The following is a 19,558-nucleotide window of genomic DNA, read 5'->3' on the forward strand; positions in this document are numbered from 1 at the left end:
TAATTCATTAAGTTCATAGGGTAAAGTGCTTAGCATCAAACCCAATGATCTGAGTTTGATCTCTGGAACCCCTAGTTGATCCACAGAAGGAGAAACTGACTCTCACAAGTTTCCTTTGATCCCCATGTATAGATACACATGCATGCACACAAAATAAACTTAAGATGTTAAAAAATTAATCTCAATTAATAATATGGTCAAGCAAATATGCAATCACTGGTTCTCATTGTTTCTGCTTGAGAATTAATGCATGTGGCTGTGTTCTGTGAACCAAGGAGTTGATAAAACCTCTTCAAGAGGTTGTATAGTCCATCTCAAAGGAACAGTAGTGTGATAAAAATGATAGGAGATCTTGTGTTTTGATGTTAGACAGAATTTTTGCTAAGTTCTAAAATGCTTGATGCAACTGGATCACAAAACAACACTAGTTGTTACTTATGTGATAAGGGAATTAAATAATAGTGTATTTCTTTTTGTGTGTTAAATGTCTGATACATTAGGAGGCACAGGCTGCTTCATGCCTCAACTGAACAATCAGAAAACTTTAGAGACAGAAGAAAAACAAATCCCCCATTGCTAAAGTGTCATTTTTTCCCAAGACCATTTATCTTCAGTGTTACATTTTCTAGAATAATTCCTCTTCCTCCTTCTCCACTTCTTCCTCCTTCCCCTCCTCCTCATCCTTCTCCTCTTTTTCCCAATTTTCCTAAGCCTTAAGTAATTTCACAGGTCTTAATGATGCCCCTTCTTTTGTTTTTCTCCTTGATATTGTGGAGTTGATCAAATTAAAGGCCTCCTGCATGTGAGGTAAATCCTTTACAACCAAGCTCTACCCCTCAGTCTCTCCTCAATGTTTTTAAAAGTTATCTATTATATGTATGCATATGTGTAACAATGACTAAAGAAACAAGGTAATAAATTCGCGAGGAATGCCTGGGAAGAGTTGGTGGGAGGAAACAGAGGGGAAAGGCAGTAATGACTTCATGACGTCAAAATCATAAAAAAAATCATTCAAATGAAATGCAAATCTACATACATTCATGAAGCTGACAACAAAACAATGTTATTACATTTTAAATATAATTTTATGCAAAAGCAAACAAAAATGATCTGCAATTTCTTTAAGATATGACAACCTCTCTGTGTCCTAGACTATTTATTCCACAACTGAAGTAGTCTAGCTCAGGAATGTTAAAAGCTAGTATTATGGACTAATTTAAATAGGGACTTTGAACACCCATGGAATGGGTTCAATGAAATTATTACTAATCATATAATAGATAGTACGAGGCACAATTCATAAGCATATTTGAAAGTTAAGTATAGTAAGGAAACTGATCTGAACCTGCTGGCAAAGAGTCGAAGAGCTAGTACAATTTTATTCTAAGCAAATGTCAATGCCTGTCTATTTCCTCAAAACCTAATGAAGAACTAAATAATATGTATATTTTTATTTACATATTGAACAATGCAGTGTTCCCTTCAGTAAATGATGTTCTTCTGCCACTTGGTGGTGCCTGCCAGTTGCAAAATTTCGTTTCTTGGTGGCACTGTAATACTAAATGTATCATGAGTGGGACAGAATCACAGCATCTCCAACTGAAAGGCTTTGGTTCCAACTGCTCAATAATTTAAAGAACCTCTGTGCAGGCAACCGTGTTTGTTACCCAGTTACAGCCTGTCATTAACTCCTCTGGCGGTTTAAGTTACTCTGGGCAAAGTGTCTGAAGAATACAAATTCTTACAAAGAACGCCAAAATTTTACTAAGCAGAGAATTCAATAACAATTTTCTTTGCTAAGAGCGTCTGTATAATTCTAGGTTATAGTCAAACCCTGCAACCCTAGCGCTGGTTTATGATTATAAATCACTGCAAAAAAAAAAAAAAAAAAAAAACATTGTCTGAGGGACTTTGCCTTAATTGCAGAGGGGCTTGTGTTCAAAAGCCTGATTAGTTGCTGATCGCTGATCCACGCCTTAGTGTGGAAAATTCCAAATCCTCGCTCCGTACTGTGTGGTTGATGCGGCTACATCTGCATTAAGCTTGAATGTATGTCGCAGACTCCGCTGAAAGGCATCTCTGTTTCTTTGTTTTTGCTATATCTTTGGCAGCTCCATCTTCTGGGCATTCCTTTACCTTCAACAATTCAGTTGCTCCATCTAAAAGCCGATTTTTCTGATGCCTCCAACGTCTGGTCAAATTGATCTGTGTTAATGGAGTCTTCGCTGGTGAGAGATGCCATTGACTGGAACGGAACGCTGAGATCCACAGCTGCTTATTGCCAGGGGCAAGAGACACCAAGATTCAGAAATCTTTTGAGGTGGGCGGGGGTAGGGGGTGGGGGGAGGGGAAAGGTAGTCTTGGGAGGGAGGCAGGATGTGAGATAAAGGGAAGGGTTTCACAGAGTGGAAGAAAGAGAGAGGTGGCTTTGAGGCTCAGAGGTGCTGCGGGATCACGTCTCACAAAGGCGAAGTTAAAAAGCAAGGGAGTGGGAAGAGGTTGGAGGTTACAGTACTTAAAGAGATTGCTTTGGCACAGTTTGTTTTCTGGTGGTATCTGCGGAGGAGAGATAGAGAGACTCCCTTTCAAAGTCTATTGGTGCTTCTTTTAAGTGATTGGTAAAGCTCGCTAATTGCTTGTTAGATGCAATCAAACAACGCTCTTAGTCAAGATTCGGGAGGTTATGGGAGGGCGATACAAGGGAATTTAAAGAAAAAGAAAGGGAAAGCTTTTGAAAGAAAGAGAGGAGAGAGGAGGAAAGAAAGGGGCGAGAAATAGAGCAGGAGTATATTTGTATAATGTGAATGAAAAATACCATAAATAACTGAAAAATCACAAACGCGAAAGGAAACCTCTTTGGTGCAAAGCACCAAGAACCCTGTGACTGCAGTAGTGACCTAAGTCACGGAAGACAGACTCTTCTCCCCATCGTTGTCCCAGAAAGCTCTGGGCCCTGAGAACTAACATGCCATTAAGCTAAAGAGTGTGTCTAACTGCTTAGAGTGCAGCAGAAGGAAGGCGGATACTGCTCTGCTGTTTCCCGAGTGCTGGGGCGAAGGAGAACCAGGCGGAGGCAATGACTCCTGCCAGGCTAGACTCCCTTGCCTCTCCCAGGTAGCTGGTGATCCACAGACGCGGTGTAAAGCGCCGGGGTCTACCGCCCGAGCGCTCCAAGCAAGTCCTCTCCTCCGGGATGCAGCTTCGCTTGGATTCTCCCTGTAACCCATTCTCAGCTTGGATGCAGGGAAGCCTCTCGCTGCTCCTTCGGCCTCCTGTCCCAACCAAAACTGACCTTCCAACCCCATTTGGTTGAACGTTTTAGACAGTCACACAAATAGGTTCCGGTCAGTACCTTACCAAAGAGCTCTGGGGAAAGGGAATCAAATCTAGCAGGCTGAGCTTCAGAGAGCCTGGAAGGGATAGGAGGCAAGGCGAGACTGGGGAGAGCCAGCGAAACTGGCTGCTCCAGCCTGGCGAGCACCGTCGGGTTTGCTGGGGAGCTAGCTGCTGCTGCTGCTGCTGCTGCCGCTTTAAGCCACCAGAGCTTTTTGGCTCTCGCCCTGCCGCCTCTCGCCCTCTTTTCTTTGCCACCGCCTAGAGAAGCATCCTAATGCTTCTTAAGCTACCAGGATATGCCCAGCCTGGATCCCTTTCCCGGACCGGCGGCGCCGGCAGGACTCCCTCTGCTCCCTACCCGCTTCCCCCTATTGCCCTGTGGCTGCGGGTCCTCTACCTACTCCGCCCCCACCACATCCAGCTGGAAGACAAGGCCACCCAGCCGCAGCGGGTGCTGGCAGCCCCTGGTCACGCACGGGAGACAGGCGCAAGCCCGGACCTCGCACACAGTAGGGGGCGTCCTGGAGCACAGCAGCCAGGCAAGTGGGATGAAAAAGCGTGGGAGTAGCCGACCTGAAGCCTGAGCTTCTCCCAGGAGCCATTCCGCCTAGCCCCACTCGGGTTAGAGCCTAGAGAACTAGCCCATCTGTGGCATCAGTGGCCGCCTCCTCCTTGCACCTCCTCACCGACCCCTCCCTCCCGGGACCTGCATCCCGCTCCGCCAATCAGAGTCCGACTGCCGCTTCCCACGTGACCCCGGGCGGGCTAAGGACCTGCTGCTTCCCAAACGCCAGAGGGATGCGGGCGGCAGAGCGCGAGAGGCGGCGGCTGGGCTGCGGGACGCTGTGACTGTCCCTCCACCCAGTCTGGTCGCTCTCCTCTCCTCGGCCGGTTGGCCGCCTCCTCTCCGCACCCTGGTTTCTGTCTCCTGCTCTTCCTCTGCCCCGACCCTGTCCCTTATGGCAGCAGCTCCCTGCTTCTGGGGCGCTGCTTCTCAGCGGACTATCCTCTCGCTCCGCAGGCTGAGTCCGATCACTGGATGTTGCTGAAACTCCGGAGATCATGCTCTCCTCTGGCCGCAGCCTCCTCGCCGGCTATCCCTGCCGCCGCCCCCTCCTCTTCTGCCGCGGTCCGCGGGATGCTCAGTAGCCCGCTGCGTGGCCCCCTCGATCCCGTGTTCTTCAGAAGCCGCTGGTTGCTGCAGAGTTGCGCGAAGTAGTCATGGTGCTGTGGGAGTCCCCGCGGCAGTGCAGCAGCTGGACACTTTGCGAGGGCTTCTGCTGGCTGCTGCTGCTGCCCGTGACGCTGCTTATCATAGCCCGCCCGGTAAAACTCGCTGCTTTCCCTACCTCCTTAAGTGACTGCCAAACGCCCACCGGCTGGAACTGCTCCGGTAAGTCCAGACCCTCAGCCCGCTACTCCTTCACCACTTGAAGCGCAGAACCTGCACAGACCTGTCCACTCTCATGCGTCTGCCCAGCCACTGCCTGAAACCCAGGACTCCCCACCTCAATCCTGAGAAACATTGAGAACTGCTTCAGCTAAGGCTGGGCGTGCTGGGGTAGGAACAAAGTACAGGTGTGGGGAACCTTAGATGGTTGCCCCTTTCAAACGGGAGGATTTAGAGAAATACTACAGACATAGTTTTCTGGGTTCTCCGTCCTGGGGGAAACACTAACGCAGAATATTTCCTATCGTTAAAAAAAAAAGTCTAGCCTGGATGTGCGAGAAATAACTTTATGAGAAAGAACAATCAAGAAAGCAATAAATCAAATGATGACTGCGGGGAAACTGTTAATTCCTGCCGAAAATGCTTCTGAATGCAGGGGTTTTCTAGTCAGCACTGGGTCACAGATAATTCTAAGGAGGCAAGTTTCCAGGGACCAAGTCAGTTAGCCTCTCTCTCTGTCTCTCTGTCTCTGTCTCTCTGTCTCTCTGTCTCTGTCTCTCTCTGTCTCTCTCTGTCTCTCTCTGTCTCTCTCTCTCTCTCTCTCTCTCTCTCTCTCTCTCTCTCTCTCTCTCTCTCTCTCTCCTCTTCCTCTTCCCCCTTTTCTTTCTCTTTCTTCCTCTAGCCTGCTCTGTCTATACCTCCCTAGCTCTCTCTTGCTCTCTCTAGTGCGCCCTCTCCCTCTCTCCCTCCCTTTCTTCTCTCCTTAAACCCTCCACCCCCACCCCCTCCTCTCTTTCTTTGACTGCAAACGCCATTGATTTTGAAAGAGGTTGATTTTGTAGCCAAAAGATGCCCATCCAAGCTTCTCCGAGTACCTATGTGGAGAAGTTGAGAAAGAAGCAATCAGAGATCCCCGCCCCCACACCAGAATGGGTATGCCCCAGGCCTGATTGACTCTCTTCAGAGAACACAGGGACCCTACCATGGAGGGTTCCAACCCCTTCACTTCTGCACTGGGTTTCATTGTCAGGCTGTCCTCTTGCTCGTTCAGTCTCCATCAGAATACCAAAGCTTGACAGCTGCAGGCTACAGAAGCCTCTAATTGAAAGGGGCCCAAAGATCGAAGTTATTGCACTCCTTGTGGCTGATTTTACATTTCAGTGTCAGAGACACTAGTATACCTGAAAAATCATAGTGTAATTTCTTTGGCATTTTAAGATCTATAAACATGCATGGGCATTGTGCCTATAGTCTAGTCAAGTCTCATTTTAGCAAGTGTGTTTATAACATTTCATTTACGTATATAAAATCCTCTCACAATTAAGTCTGTCTTTGAATAAGGTAGCCTTTGGAGATGTGTGAGTGAAAGGAAGTGTGTGTAACTTTTGAGAGGATGTGATTATTAAGTATAACTTATACGTGGAGGCGTGTACAGGTCTACAAGATGACTAATATAAATCCTAAGAGACAATTAATTAATGTGCACCCCTCCAGTTTGACCTTTGTTAAGACAAGTTGAAATGTGCAGTTGTACTAGATTCGGGTCAGTAGACTGACTTGGTTCTGCTTTTGGTAATATCTAAATCTGGCATTTTATGAAACACAACATGTCTCTAACTTTTTCTTGGTTCCTGCATTCATGAATGCTATTTTTAAAAGAATAAATTCCACTTGGGAACATAACATCCTTAAATTTTGATCATAGCTAACGTTGATATATTCATAGTTCAACATGGCTAGTTTGTTTTATTCTTAACTGATGTTGGTATTAGGAATAACTAGCTTAAATATGACTTTGGCAGTGAGGAAATACATTATGAGCCAGATGTCCCAAAAGCTGTGTGTACTAACTGAAAAGGAAAAACTATATTTCTAGGAAGGTTGTGAGGAACTTGGTAGCCCCCTCCCATCCCTGTTAACTTGAAGGTGATTAATCTTCATTTAAGTCAGAAAGACCTTCACAGAAAACACCAAGTGTGTTTATCATTATTATTGAGGTTTTGCTTCCTCTTTGTCTGGAAAAACTGTAAGTAAGGGTCATTTCAGATCTTAAAGCAAAGAACAATTATGGCATCCACAAACCATCACCAAATCTTTTCCTAACTGTTGAGTTTGGGTCACTGATGTGCCCTACTTAGTGAGAAAAAAAAATGAAAAAGAAAGCAGAGAAGCAAATATCAAACTTCCATTCACAGTCACAGCTAAATTTAAGAAAACATGCTCAAAAGATGATACTGAGGGAGAATTTACTAGGAAACAGTTATAAAAGTATGAACTGTTATTGATCACTTCACTAAATTTTGAGGTTATTAGTAGAAGGCAAACTTGTGGCTGTTGGAATTAAATTTTAGGAAAATTCTGTTCGTGCTACACACTAGAATTCTCTTTAAAAATTATAACATTTTAAGGTGACTGGAGCATTCTTTTTAAACTTGAGGTTATGATGACAGAGAAAATGATCTCTTCCTGTGTGACACCAACACCTGTAAATTTGACGGGGAATGTTTAAGGATTGGAGACACTGTGACTTGCGTCTGTCAGTTCAAGGTAAGATAACTGATATTTGAATCTTCAGTTCATTAAAGAGGCTGCAAGGCAGTGGGCTTCTTGTACAACCTCTCATTTGGCAATTTCTAACTGTACAGACTCAAAAGGAGGCTGGCATCAAATAAAAGTACTGCCAAGAGGGCAAGCCGATGTCAGGATGGCATATGCCTTTTAGAGACCTGTGTCTGACCTAGTCAAAAATGCCCTCTGATGTTAAATAAGCTTCAGTTTCTACTTTTTAGATATGGATGGAAAGTTGCCTTCTTAAGCCACTGGTGTGCGCATTTTATAGGTCAATTGACTGGGGATAATTGTCAAAGTAGTCAGTGGATAACAGGTGTGGATTTGTTCTTTTGTTCTTCACAAGATGGTATTATTATTATTATTATTATATTGTTGTTTGTCTTAATGGGCTTTGCTTTCCTTATCTTGTAAATATGATGCAATTTTATGTTAACTTCTATTAAGGTCACTCATAAACTACTGTGCCAGTTTAGAAAGCATGAACCTTGTTGTAATACGTTAAAGATTTTGAGTCTAGCACATTAAACAACTACAGCCTCCTAGGAATTGATATGAGCACATAGAGCCTCATGTTGATTCCTAAGCAGGAGAACGGCGGACATTGTCATGCATCAGAGAGGTTTTCAACAGTTAGATAGAAAAGTATATTTTTATCATCAAAGTTGTTAAAATTAATTTAAAGTGATGCTGCCATTGTTGTTACTGCAATCATTATTTATCCCAGTTGCCACTATGAAAATTATGAAGAATCTGCCTCTTTTCAAAATATTCACATAGTAATATACAGCATCAAATAACTTGAATATTGAACTAGTACCTTATACTCACACTTGATTATTATTGAATTACATTTAAAAACAAACACTGACATTTAATTTAAACTGAGAAAGGAAATATGCATATAAATAAAACTACGAACAACATCAGAGATACTTTCCAAAATTATAAGAAAAAATGAGAGCTACTGAAAAAAATAGAAGCACAGTGTCATATTTAATTATCTGATTTAATGCACCACATTGAATATTGGCTTAATAGTGAATACGGAGGCCTTAACCCAACATCTTGTTTGGTGAGGTAGATGAGAAAGATAAGAAAATTCACCTTTAAATATGGATCGAGATACTTTTAAAGAAGATAAAAGTTCCTTGGGCATTTTTTACTCCTTTTTTTGAGAAACAAAGCAAGCTTATTGGTAGCTTAAAGTGGCCCAAGACACTGCCATGGCTTTAGAGATGCATGGGTGCAGATCACATGCATGCAGCATCAACGTTCATGGTCTCCACCTCAGTGAGGGAAGAGGCACATGAAGGAGCAGGGGCGTGAGAATTCCCAGTTTATAGTTTTTACAAATGATAACCAAAGACGATGGAAAACCAACGGGAGAAATCACACTCATGGAATTTTATAGCTTTTTTTTTTTTTAATTAATTTGTGATTCCATGAATTTCTCTTACTTTTGTAGCCAGGGATAGATAAAGTAAACTTGTAAGAAGAATAAAATGGTTCACAAAGAACATTCCTCAAATAAGATGTCTGTGTTTCTGATACTTCACCGGAAAGAAATAAAAGGAACTGGTATAATTCTAAATGGGTAAATGCGCAAAATAGAAGCGTATCATTTTCTTATTGAAGGAACTGTGTTTGATTTTTAGTTGCCACGGAGAATTTTATCAGTCAAGATATTTGTGCTTTTCATACATTGGTCAGCCATTATGTATTAAGTGATTGTGGAGTAGGTTGGGAATAATAAAAGAAAATTTGAATAGGAAATATAAATCCATTTCCTTATTTCTACTGGATTATACGGTTATTAAATGTGTTTTACAATAGTCAGTATTTTAAGAGCATAAAACATCTTTCTAGTAGTAAATTTCAACTTTGTACATGTATCATAATTATTGAATGTCTAAATCAATGTGATAGTTAAATAGAATTGTACAACTTGTATGAGATGAACTATGTTAAGCTAGGACCTCCTTGAACTAGTTTCTCCCCAGTCTTCAGGGCTTTCATGTTGTTGTTTTATGAAGGTTTTTTTTTCTATTTTTTTTAATGTTTTCTCCCGTTCTAGCTGATAAAAATGAAGATATCTGAAAATCTCTTCTATGTAGTATCCTAAATTTCTGTTTCTTGTGCATTTTCAGATATGAGCATAAGTTATTATATTTAAAATAGGATGTGCATTAGTCTTTCTGGACGTGAGATAAATTTCAAACATCAATGTGCATATTGTGCAGAACTTATAATATGTTACACTATGTATTATTACTAAAACACATATAAATCTGAGCTTATATGAACCTGACCTCTCTTAGATACTTTAAAATGCACTAATTTCTGCTCTTTAAAACTCATTCAATTCCTATAACTAAATTAGATAATTTTGTTTAGCTGGTTCACTGTTTTTTCCTTTTCTCCATCCTTCCTTCTTTTTCCCCCTCTCTTCTTGCTTCTTCTGCATTGCAGGTGACATAACCCAGGACCTTGCATGTGCTAGGCAAGTGTTCCACTATTAAGATGCATTCCCAGGTCCTTTACATTGTTTATAAGAAAATGTATGGCCATTAATATAAATAGTTTACAGTTAGTTAAGTCATAACTCTAGAGTATGAAACACAGTAAACCAAATGATATATTTATATGTAAGTGTATTAATTATAATTTTTTAATATTTCTAAGTATTGAAATGAAAATTCCAATAACACAACAGCAATGTCAGTTTATTATAGACAATAATTAATAATCAAAACAATACAAGTGAAACATCTATAACACAGAAATCCAAATTCTGAAATAGTCTGAAATCCATCATGATGTTTAAAACGTTTTGAACTTTTTAAGTGTTTCTGACTGGGAGTATTCTGTATAGATACATAAAAGGTGAAGTCTATTCTGTTATTCTGCAAATGCCAAGATCTCAAATATTGTGCCTCTAAACACATTGGATAAGGGGTATTAAACCTATACAAATAATTGTTAGATAATAAAAGAAAAGTTTACAATGTAATGCAATCTCAGGCATCCTATCTTCCTACATAATACCAAAAGATGCACTAGTCAACCTGATAAATCAATTGTGAAGAAAAACTGAGAGAGTGAATAGAAGAAAATGGATGAATAAACAAAGGAAGAGCAGCAAAAATGTGAAAGGGAGGAAGGGAGGCAGAGAGAGAGATGATTGTTATTAGTACTGGTCCCATAATGGTCAATGACAATTTGTCAGTTTAATATATGAGGTAGCCTTATGCTTTATCAAGAATTTTCCAATTTAGATATTAAATATTTGCATTTAATAAACTATGTTTTATATCTAAAAATGTTCAGTTACTATTACTGCTCAAAATTTTCCCCAGAACTTAAGGTCTTCATGAGTGTTTATTTTATTCATAGATGTGCAGTTTTGATTAATTATTGGAACCAGTTTTCTCCATTCTCTGTTGTCATGGCTAAGGGGAAGTAACTCAAAGCATGCTTAGTTCAGGCCTCTGATTCATATCTGACCACTACCTGTGGAGCTCGATTCCTCGCCACCTCTGAATCTTCGCATGGGCTATCTTGTACTTTGGGCTTTGCCATAGCACAGTTGCTAGGCTTAAAGGACAAGCATCCAGAAAGAGACAAGAAGCCAAGTAAAACCCATGTCCTTTAATGATCTAATGTGGAGAAGTATAGTCACATCCACCACAGTCAAAACCTGTCCATTTAAAAAAAAAAACACCAATATAACACATGCAAGATGTAGTTCTGAAGAAATAAAAGTTACTTTTGGAATGGCCAAACAGCAACACATACAGATTTTTAAACATTTTATTCTTTGAAAAAGTATTATTTTATATCTTAAGCTATTCTTCCTCAGCCTTTGACAACAGAATATAACAGAATTCACTTAACATCTGTTGAGAACCTTCTCCATGCCAGACTCTGGGGAAGGTGCTGGTGATAGATAAAACTTAAGTAACATATATCTTTGAGATGCTGAATTTTCAGCTTTAAATTCCATATTAACCAAACAAGCATTTAATCACATGATAAATTTTTCATCTTTTTTATTCCCTGGCCAAGTTGTTGAATCCATTAAGGTAGTGTCTGAGTGTCTTAAGCAATGTGGATCCTTGGGGACAAAGTCATTTTATTGAAATCACATATTTGGAAAGTAAACTTCAGATTTTTAAAAACAAGGAAAATGAAATCACAAATTCCTCTTATAAGTTTATAGAACACATGCACTTATAGATTTAAACATAACCATGGCTTATTTTTGTTTTTGTTAACCAGATAACTTTGCAGTCTTTAGTACATGACTAAACGTCTATTTTCCCCTTATTCAAACCACGAAGAATGTCATGACTGCCCCACAATCATTTCCAAGAACTCAGTGTATTTCAGTGCTGCAGTTAGTTTCCCAATTCTCATACAGAGGGTCGCCACAGCTTCATTGTTTTCTAATTCTAAAAACATGGTACTTTGCTGTGAATGCTAGGTGGCGAGTCTGCTAGTAAAAATAAGTCATGAATATCAGTTAATTTCCATTTAATAGGTGATGTTTACAATGAAACTGGTGTTCTTAAATCTTGTGTTAATTCTCCATGTATCTCAATTCACCACTTCAGAAACTGATAAACATTTAACTACCGAGTAACATATCAACTCCTATATAAAGACAGTGAGAGACAGAAGAAAAACAGAACTAGACATCCACTCTAGAGCTTTAGTGACTAAGAGTTTCCCTGTCCTCTTGTGGTTTCCATTTTAATGAGTGCAAGTCATGGTACTAAGGGCCAAAAACATTGTGGTGATAATCTGCAGCTAAGCTCTTCTCAGCTCTCACAAATCCCCCTTTTGGCTTCTGCACAGAACTTGGCAGCCCTGTTTTAAGCACTGTTCACATTTGGCTTACTGCATGCATCCCCCAGAAGTGACATGAGCACTTCATCAGTTTATTCACTATTTTAAGATGTATATCAGAATTGTGTCATAGAACCTGACAAAGACAATAATCTGCAAACTCCCTACCCCAACCACTAGCCCTCTATTTGACTAACCTTCTAAAGCATATGAGAAAGAAGAGGAAAAAAATCAAAGTTATGCAGAAGAAAATGTGAACACAAATAATCTGTACATCAAATGTTGTTAAACAGTTATAAAAGATAACCAGGGGCAAGAATGCCAGACCTAACCATGAGGGGCTAACAAAGCAGTCATCCACATTAATTTTAGCTATCATCTGTCTAAAGAGAAAGTAAGCTGTCTATTGTCTTTTGTTACCAGATCCTTCCTTCTTCCTCTTCTCTCCTCCAATCTTCAGATGATACCGTAGCTTGATGAACCTCCAAAGTCCATTCTCCTGCCTCAGCTCCTAAACACTGCACGTTCATCTAGTATTTGACCATCCATTTGTCTTCCTGGCCATGAATATGAAATTTGCACCACTCTTATTTGTTCTTTCATCCTCTAATATTTCTCATTTGGAAATATTCATTTTTATGTTGTCTTTGCCCTGAATAGCACTGGTCGTACTCTGCCTTATTGTTGTCACTAATCAAATATAATTTCAAAAATATGTATGGAAAGCTCATCAAGATGTTCAACCGTAGGTGTCCCCTATCATAAGAGGATTGCTTATTTAGTTAAAAAGTAGCAATAGATTATCAAAAATCAGAATCAAACCAATTTCATATGTAGCTATATAAATATACTGAGTCTATGAACCAACAGCATACCTATGAAGTAGAATTATTAAATGAATACCAGGTATCCATAGAATATATAATTTTTAATTATAGAAATAAAGATGAAGATTTCTAAAATATGTAGTAAATCATGCTGTTAGCAATTGTAACCATAATATGAATCCCATAAAATTTGGATTTTATGTTTGAAAAATGTCAATTAGTAAAATTTAATATTCAAATTATTCAGTGAAAGAACAAAGACAAGACTCACGTGCCTTTCATTTAGAAAGCACTGATTTGTAATACATGTAAATTGTCTGGGTAGAGAACTAGGAAATGGTTTAGAAAATAAAGTATTTACTGTGCAAGCATGAAGACATGAGTTTAATCCACATTTTCCTGTGTAACAATATGAAGATGACAATGCACATCCATGATTACAGGACGGAAAGGCAGGCAGAGGATGATCGAAGGAGCTTTCTAGACAGGCAACTTGGTTGAATCTGGGAACTCCAAACTCAGCAGGGAAGCATTGACTCAAAGAAAGATGAAGTGATTGAGACAGACACCTGATGTCAACATCTGGCCTCTACACATAGGCACAGACCCATACATGAGTCAGTAAGCACATGCACAAATGTACACACACACAAAATAAGTACACACATGCATATGTTTTCAGGATGACTAAGTCTTATTATATAGAAATAAGAAAGTGGATTAAATAGCCTATTGTGAATAAAAGAGCACAGAAAATGTAAGAAATTACTGCATAAAAAAAATCTCAAGCTTTTGTCAATGGAATTCTTACCTTATGCCAGTTTTATTTTTTGTTCTTTGGCATAAATCCTTGAGTTAAAATTTCCATGTGATAGACTTAAAAATATAGACATGAATATTAAAATTTTCTTACTACCTGGGTAGGTTGCTGATTTATTTTTGTATGAATTGTAAATTTCTAGCACGTCAAAAGTTCAAACATTTTAATTAAAAGGAGTAAACAGAAAAGCATTTTCACATGTATCTGCATGCATGGTTTTCCTTATTGTGTTTCTGGCATAGGCAAGCCTTGATAAATAATCATCTTGATCATTTCATTTGTTATAATTAAACAATGAAGTGCATCAGTAGTAGTAATCAGCAGATAATCACATTCTGGTGTAATTAGCAGGTATAGGACACAGCCAAGTATCTCTAATGCCTTAGAGTGTGATTATAATATGATAGCTGTACCCAGTAGGTTGTCTAATTTCCATTGTAAAAATATGTAGTTTTTGTTAATGAGGTTTTCTTAAAAATGAGCATTTCTCTTCCTCAAGCATGTAAGAATCGTGATAGTTTGGAATACTAAACAAATTTAATATAAAGTTTATCTCTAGTGAAATTTTTCTCTATATGAAATTAGAAGCAAAGTCTTGCTTCTAATAATCTGTCTTAACCAATGTCCAAAGATTTAATGGTAAAAAGTAGTAAGAAAATCTCATCTTATCTAAATATTCCTTAATTTATCAAGATTAAAATTCAATAGAAAAATAAATGAAGGAGTAACTGGATATTTTATTTTGTTAGTATAATTTTGAAATTTCAGCCGAATATTTCTGCTGCCAACACAGATAGCCATCAGCCTTGATTTTAATAACTTGATATGGCTGAGTTGTTTATTTTCACCCTAAGAAGTTAGCAAGGCTACCTCAGGAAAACAAATAGTAGTGCTAAGTTTGTTGTCACATCTCTTGTGTGCTAATGGCTCAGTCACTTTCTTGGAATCACCTACTGAATTTAGATGCTTGTGCTGCCTCTGCCTAAGTCAAAGGAGCAGTTGGTCCACTTGACATAGACTTTGACTTTGCAGATCTTTGAATGCCAGGCACTTACAAGCCAACAACTTGAGAGCACTGAAAACCCAATGATGTGTTTTGTTTTGGAAATAGTTACTTGAGGTTAGGATGCCCAAGGAATGCAGACTCCAGTAACAACTGTAGTTTTTGTCTGTGTGTTTGTTTATTCTTTGCTCCTCAGTGTAACAGTGACTACGTGCCTGTGTGTGGCTCCAATGGAGAGAGCTACCAGAATGAGTGCTACCTGCGGCAAGCGGCCTGCAAACAGCAGAGCGAGATACTCGTGGTGTCGGAAGGATCCTGTGCTGCAGGTATGCACGAGTTCCTGAGTGGACTGTGAGTTCAATGGCTTCTTGTACCTATTGGCTCAAAAAAATGAAACAAAACAAAACAACAACAACAACAACAGGCACCTTCCCATGCGTGAACTTGGAATTCCATGTATTCTTTTGTACATCATTTTTATGCATTGAGATTTTTTTAATTTCAAATACATCTGTAAAATAGGAAATGCATCAATTTACAACTGGTATCTTTAAAAACATATGCTTTTTTTTTTTACTGAAGTACAGACAGTTGAATAAAATATAATTAGAAATCTGAGTTGAGTACCCACATACCAAATTCATAGATGAAGTTTCTGTTTGTTCAACCGATTGTTCCTTTGAGAAATAGTGCTGCTATCTTCTAGAGTGTACCTTTGCAGGTTGGAGTTCTGAAATTAACAAGTATTTTTGTGGAGGCACTAATGTTAAATTTTAACTGTAAAATGTGCTGGTTACCACTTAGCAGATCATACTGAAGAATGCATTGGCAGTCTGAATAATTTACACTAACATCTGTCTTTCTGACACAGTTAAACTCAGATTCTACAGTACTCTTTATTTGTGTTGTTCTAAGAATGATGGAAGGAAGGGGAGGAAGGAAAGAAGGAAGGAAGAAGGGAGAGAGGGAAGGAAGTATACAATCTTCTTGGCTTTTCAGGGTTATTTGTTTAATCTTGCTGTTTGTTTTTCTTTTCCTGTATTTTATTCTCTCTCTCTCTCTCTCTCTCTCTCTCTCTCTCTCTCTCTCTCTCTCTCTCTCTCTCTCTCTCTCTCGTATGTGTATGGGTGTGGGTGGGTGGGTGTGGGTATTACAACACATAAACTTACAGGTAGAGAAATAAAGCAACAACAGATAAAAAGAAAAAGCAGTTAAGCAAAACCTGTTAGGAAGAAAATGCTTTAAAGTGGAACCAAGTGCAGCTTAGACCATAGGCATCTTAAGCACCTGTCCTAAATAAACAGTGGCACATCAGGAACCCAATAGTTATTTTAAAAACTCTCTGGAAGGCCATAGTTCAGGAAAAAATGATAATACAATAGGAAGACTTCATTAGGGAGTCTTCTGTAAAAGTCCCTTTGGAATAACAGATTTTTCTATTTTAGGGTGTAACATGAGAAGTATGTGTTGTTTGTTGGGGTAGGGTATATACAGTGAGTAAGAACAAAGTCTTAGGTTCCTTGGAAGACTGTCTTCAGCCTTCTTACAGCTAGGGGAGACTGATCTTTGAAGGTCTCTTGCTCATTACCACAGTTTCCAGAAGGAGCAGAGGACAACGAACCAGGAACCTTTCTCAGCTACCGTGATACAGTCTTTCGATTTTGTGCTGGTTGTTAAGGGGTCTTTCTGAATGATTCTTTGCCCTTGCAAGTTAATGACCTATCTGGGTAAAGGTCAGGGTCCAAGTCACAGTGCCTATGGTCCGTGCAGATTTGGTAAAGCAGATTTGGTCATTGCTGCTTGGCATGGAGTAAGATGTGTGTTCAAAAGTGGAGGCAAGTGTGCAGGTCAGAGGGGAGGAAGAGGGCCAGAAGCCAGCCTCAGAGTAGGGATTGGGGCATAGGAGAAATCATTAAGAAACAAACTATGAAAATAAATCACCCATCCATACCAAAGGACAAAACACTAAAGAACTGCTTTAGACCTAATGGAACAGAAATGCATGGAACCTTTGGACCTCAGGAGGGTTTTAGTGAACACTGCAGGGAGCAGTAAAAAGCTTTGTTTATGATGATGATCCAGGAGGGCAGCTGAGTAACGTGTACATCACCCTGCGAGGGCCGAGAGGTAGAAAACAGTCATAACAACCAGACCAGGAGCTATGCTTATAGCAAATGACATCTGGTGCCAAAAATGGTATTTTTTTCTCCCAATCTCTGGAGTTCCTGTCAGTCTACACAGTCTGATTCATTCAAGTCTATTCATGCTAGTCTCCAGTGTGCTGCTTTTACTATGAAAATAAATACTTAGCCAAGTAGAAAATTTAATCACAATCGAAGAAGCTGTCCTTACCTCATTTGCATACTTAGATTTCTACAGGATTTAATTAGTCAGCCAGTTTAGCTGAATGCATCTTCTGTTGACTAGTAAATCTAAAGGGGTTTTTGGTCTGAGCAGGGATGGAGAAACCAAATGATTAGCCAGGCCTGCTGGCAAATAAATTGAGGTTTGCACTTTTCTTCATAATTTTCCCATTTATTTTCTCTTTCTCTTTTTTTTATTGGATGTTTTCTTTATTTACATTTCAAATGTTATCCCCCTTCCAGGTATCCCCCCTCCTGGATTCCCTATACCATCCCCCTGCTTCTATGAGTGTATTCTTCCACCCACCCCACTCCCACCTCCCAGCCCTCAGTTCCCCTATTCTGGGGTATCTATCAAGTCTTCATAGGACCAAGGACCTCTCCTTCCATTGATACCCAACAAGGCTGTCCTCTGCTACATATGCAGCTGGAGCCATGTGTACTCCTTGGATGATGGCTTAGTCCCTGGGAGCTCTGGGTGGTCTGGTTGGTTGATATTGTTCTTCCTATGAGGCTGCAAACCCCTTTAGCTCCTTCAGTCCTTTCTCTCCTTTATTTTTTTATTAGATATATTCTTTATTTACATTTCAAATGATTTCCCCTTTCCTGGTCCCCCTCCCCCCTGAAAGTTCCATAAGCCATTTCCCTTCCCCCCTTTCCCCAATCAACCCCTCCTGCTTCCCTGTCCTGGTATTCCCCTACACTGCTGCATTGAGCCTTTCCAGGACCAGGAGCTTCTCCTTCCTTTGATGTCCAACAAGGCCATCCTTTGCTGTCTATGCATCTGAAGCCTTGGGTAACACCATGTGTACTCTCTGGTTGATGCTTTTGTCCCTGGGAGCTCTGGGAGTCCTGGGTGGCTCATATAAATAATTGTTCCTCCTATGGCACTACATACCCCTTCAGTTCCTTGGGTCCTTTCTCTAGCTCCTCCATTGGGGACCCTGTGCTCAGTTCAATGGCTGGCTGAGAGTGTCCCCCTCTGCATTTGTCATGCACTAGCAGAGCCTCCCAGGTGACAGCTATATCCAGCTCCAGTCAGCAAGTGCTTTTAGGCATCAATAGTAGTGCCTGGGTTTTGTAACTATATATGGGATGAATCACTAGGTAGAGTAGTCTCTAGATGATGTGGTATATTTGCACAATGGAATACTACTCAGCTATTAAAAGCAATGAATTCATGAAATTCTTAGGCAAATGGGTGGAAATGGAAAATATCATACTAAGCGAGGTAACCCAAACACAAAAGAACACACATGGTATGCACTCACTGATAAGTGAATATTAGCCCAGAAGCATGGAATACCCAAGACAAAATTTACATATCAGTCCTTTCTCTAACTCCTCCATTGAGGATCCTGCATTCAGTCCAGTGTTTGACTGCTATTTGTAAGACTCTGGCAGGGCCTCTCAGGAGACAGGCTATCAGGCTCCTTTCATCAAACATTTCTTGGCATCCACAATAGTGTCAGGTTTGGTAACTGTATATGGGATGAATCCCCAGGTGGGACAGTCCCTGGGTGGCCTTTCCTTCATTTTCTGCTCTACACTTTATCTCCATATCTACTTCTGTGAGTATTTTGTTTCACTTCTCAGAAGAACCAAAGCACCACACAAGAAGGTCTGCCTCCTTCTTGAGCTCCATGTTGTCTGTAAACTGTATCTTGGGGAATCTGAGCTTTTGGAATAATATCCACTTATTGGTGAGTGCATACTATGAGTGTTCTTTTGTGATTGCTCAGGATGATATTTTCTAGTTACATCCATTTGCCTAAGAATTTCATGAATTCATCGTTTTTAATACCTGAGTCATACTCCATTTTGTAAATGTACCACATTTACTGCATCCACTCCTCTGTTGAAGGACATTTGGGTTCTTTCCATCTTCTGGCTATTATGAATAAGGCTGCTATGAGCATAGCGAAGCATGTGTCCTTATTATATGTTGGGGGCATCTTCTATATGCCCAGGAGTGGTATAGTTGGGTCCTCAGGCCCAATTTTCTGAGGAGCCAGCAAACTGATTTCAACAGTGGTTGTACCAGTTTGCAATCACACCAGCAATGGAGGGGAGTTCCTCTTTCTCCACATCCTTGCCAGAATCTGCTATCACCTAAGTTTTTGATTTTAGCCATTCTGACAGATATGAGGTAGAATCTCAGGGTTGTTTTGATTTGCATTTTTCTGATAACTAAAGGTGTTGGACATTTCTCTAGGTGCTTCTTGGACTTTCAATATTCCTCAGTTCAAAATTCTTTGTTTAGCTCTGTACCCCATTTATAATAGGGTTATTTGATACTCTGGAGTCTAACTTCTTGAGTTCCTTGTATATATTGGATATTAGCCCTCTATCAGATGTATGATTGGTAAAGATCTTTTCCCAATCTGATGGTTGCTGATT

At 40.0% G+C, this 19,558-nt stretch overlaps 1 protein-coding gene across 1 annotated transcript in view; it reads left to right on the plus strand.

Moving 5' to 3' along the window:
• Positions 1-4,557: 4,557 nt before the first annotated feature.
• Tmeff2 (transmembrane protein with EGF like and two follistatin like domains 2) overlaps positions 4,558-19,558 on the plus strand; it is a 284,490-nt gene continuing 269,489 nt past the window's right edge. The window contains exons 1-3 of the mRNA XM_052192909.1: positions 4,558-4,729; positions 7,164-7,273; positions 14,992-15,121. Coding sequence (XP_052048869.1) covers positions 4,558-4,729; positions 7,164-7,273; positions 14,992-15,121 — 412 coding nt within the window. The remainder of the gene's footprint in view (positions 4,730-7,163; positions 7,274-14,991; positions 15,122-19,558) is intronic.

This window comes from Apodemus sylvaticus, chromosome 9 (assembly GCF_947179515.1).
Source record: "Apodemus sylvaticus chromosome 9, mApoSyl1.1, whole genome shotgun sequence".
Taxonomy (NCBI): Eukaryota; Metazoa; Chordata; class Mammalia; order Rodentia; family Muridae; genus Apodemus; species Apodemus sylvaticus.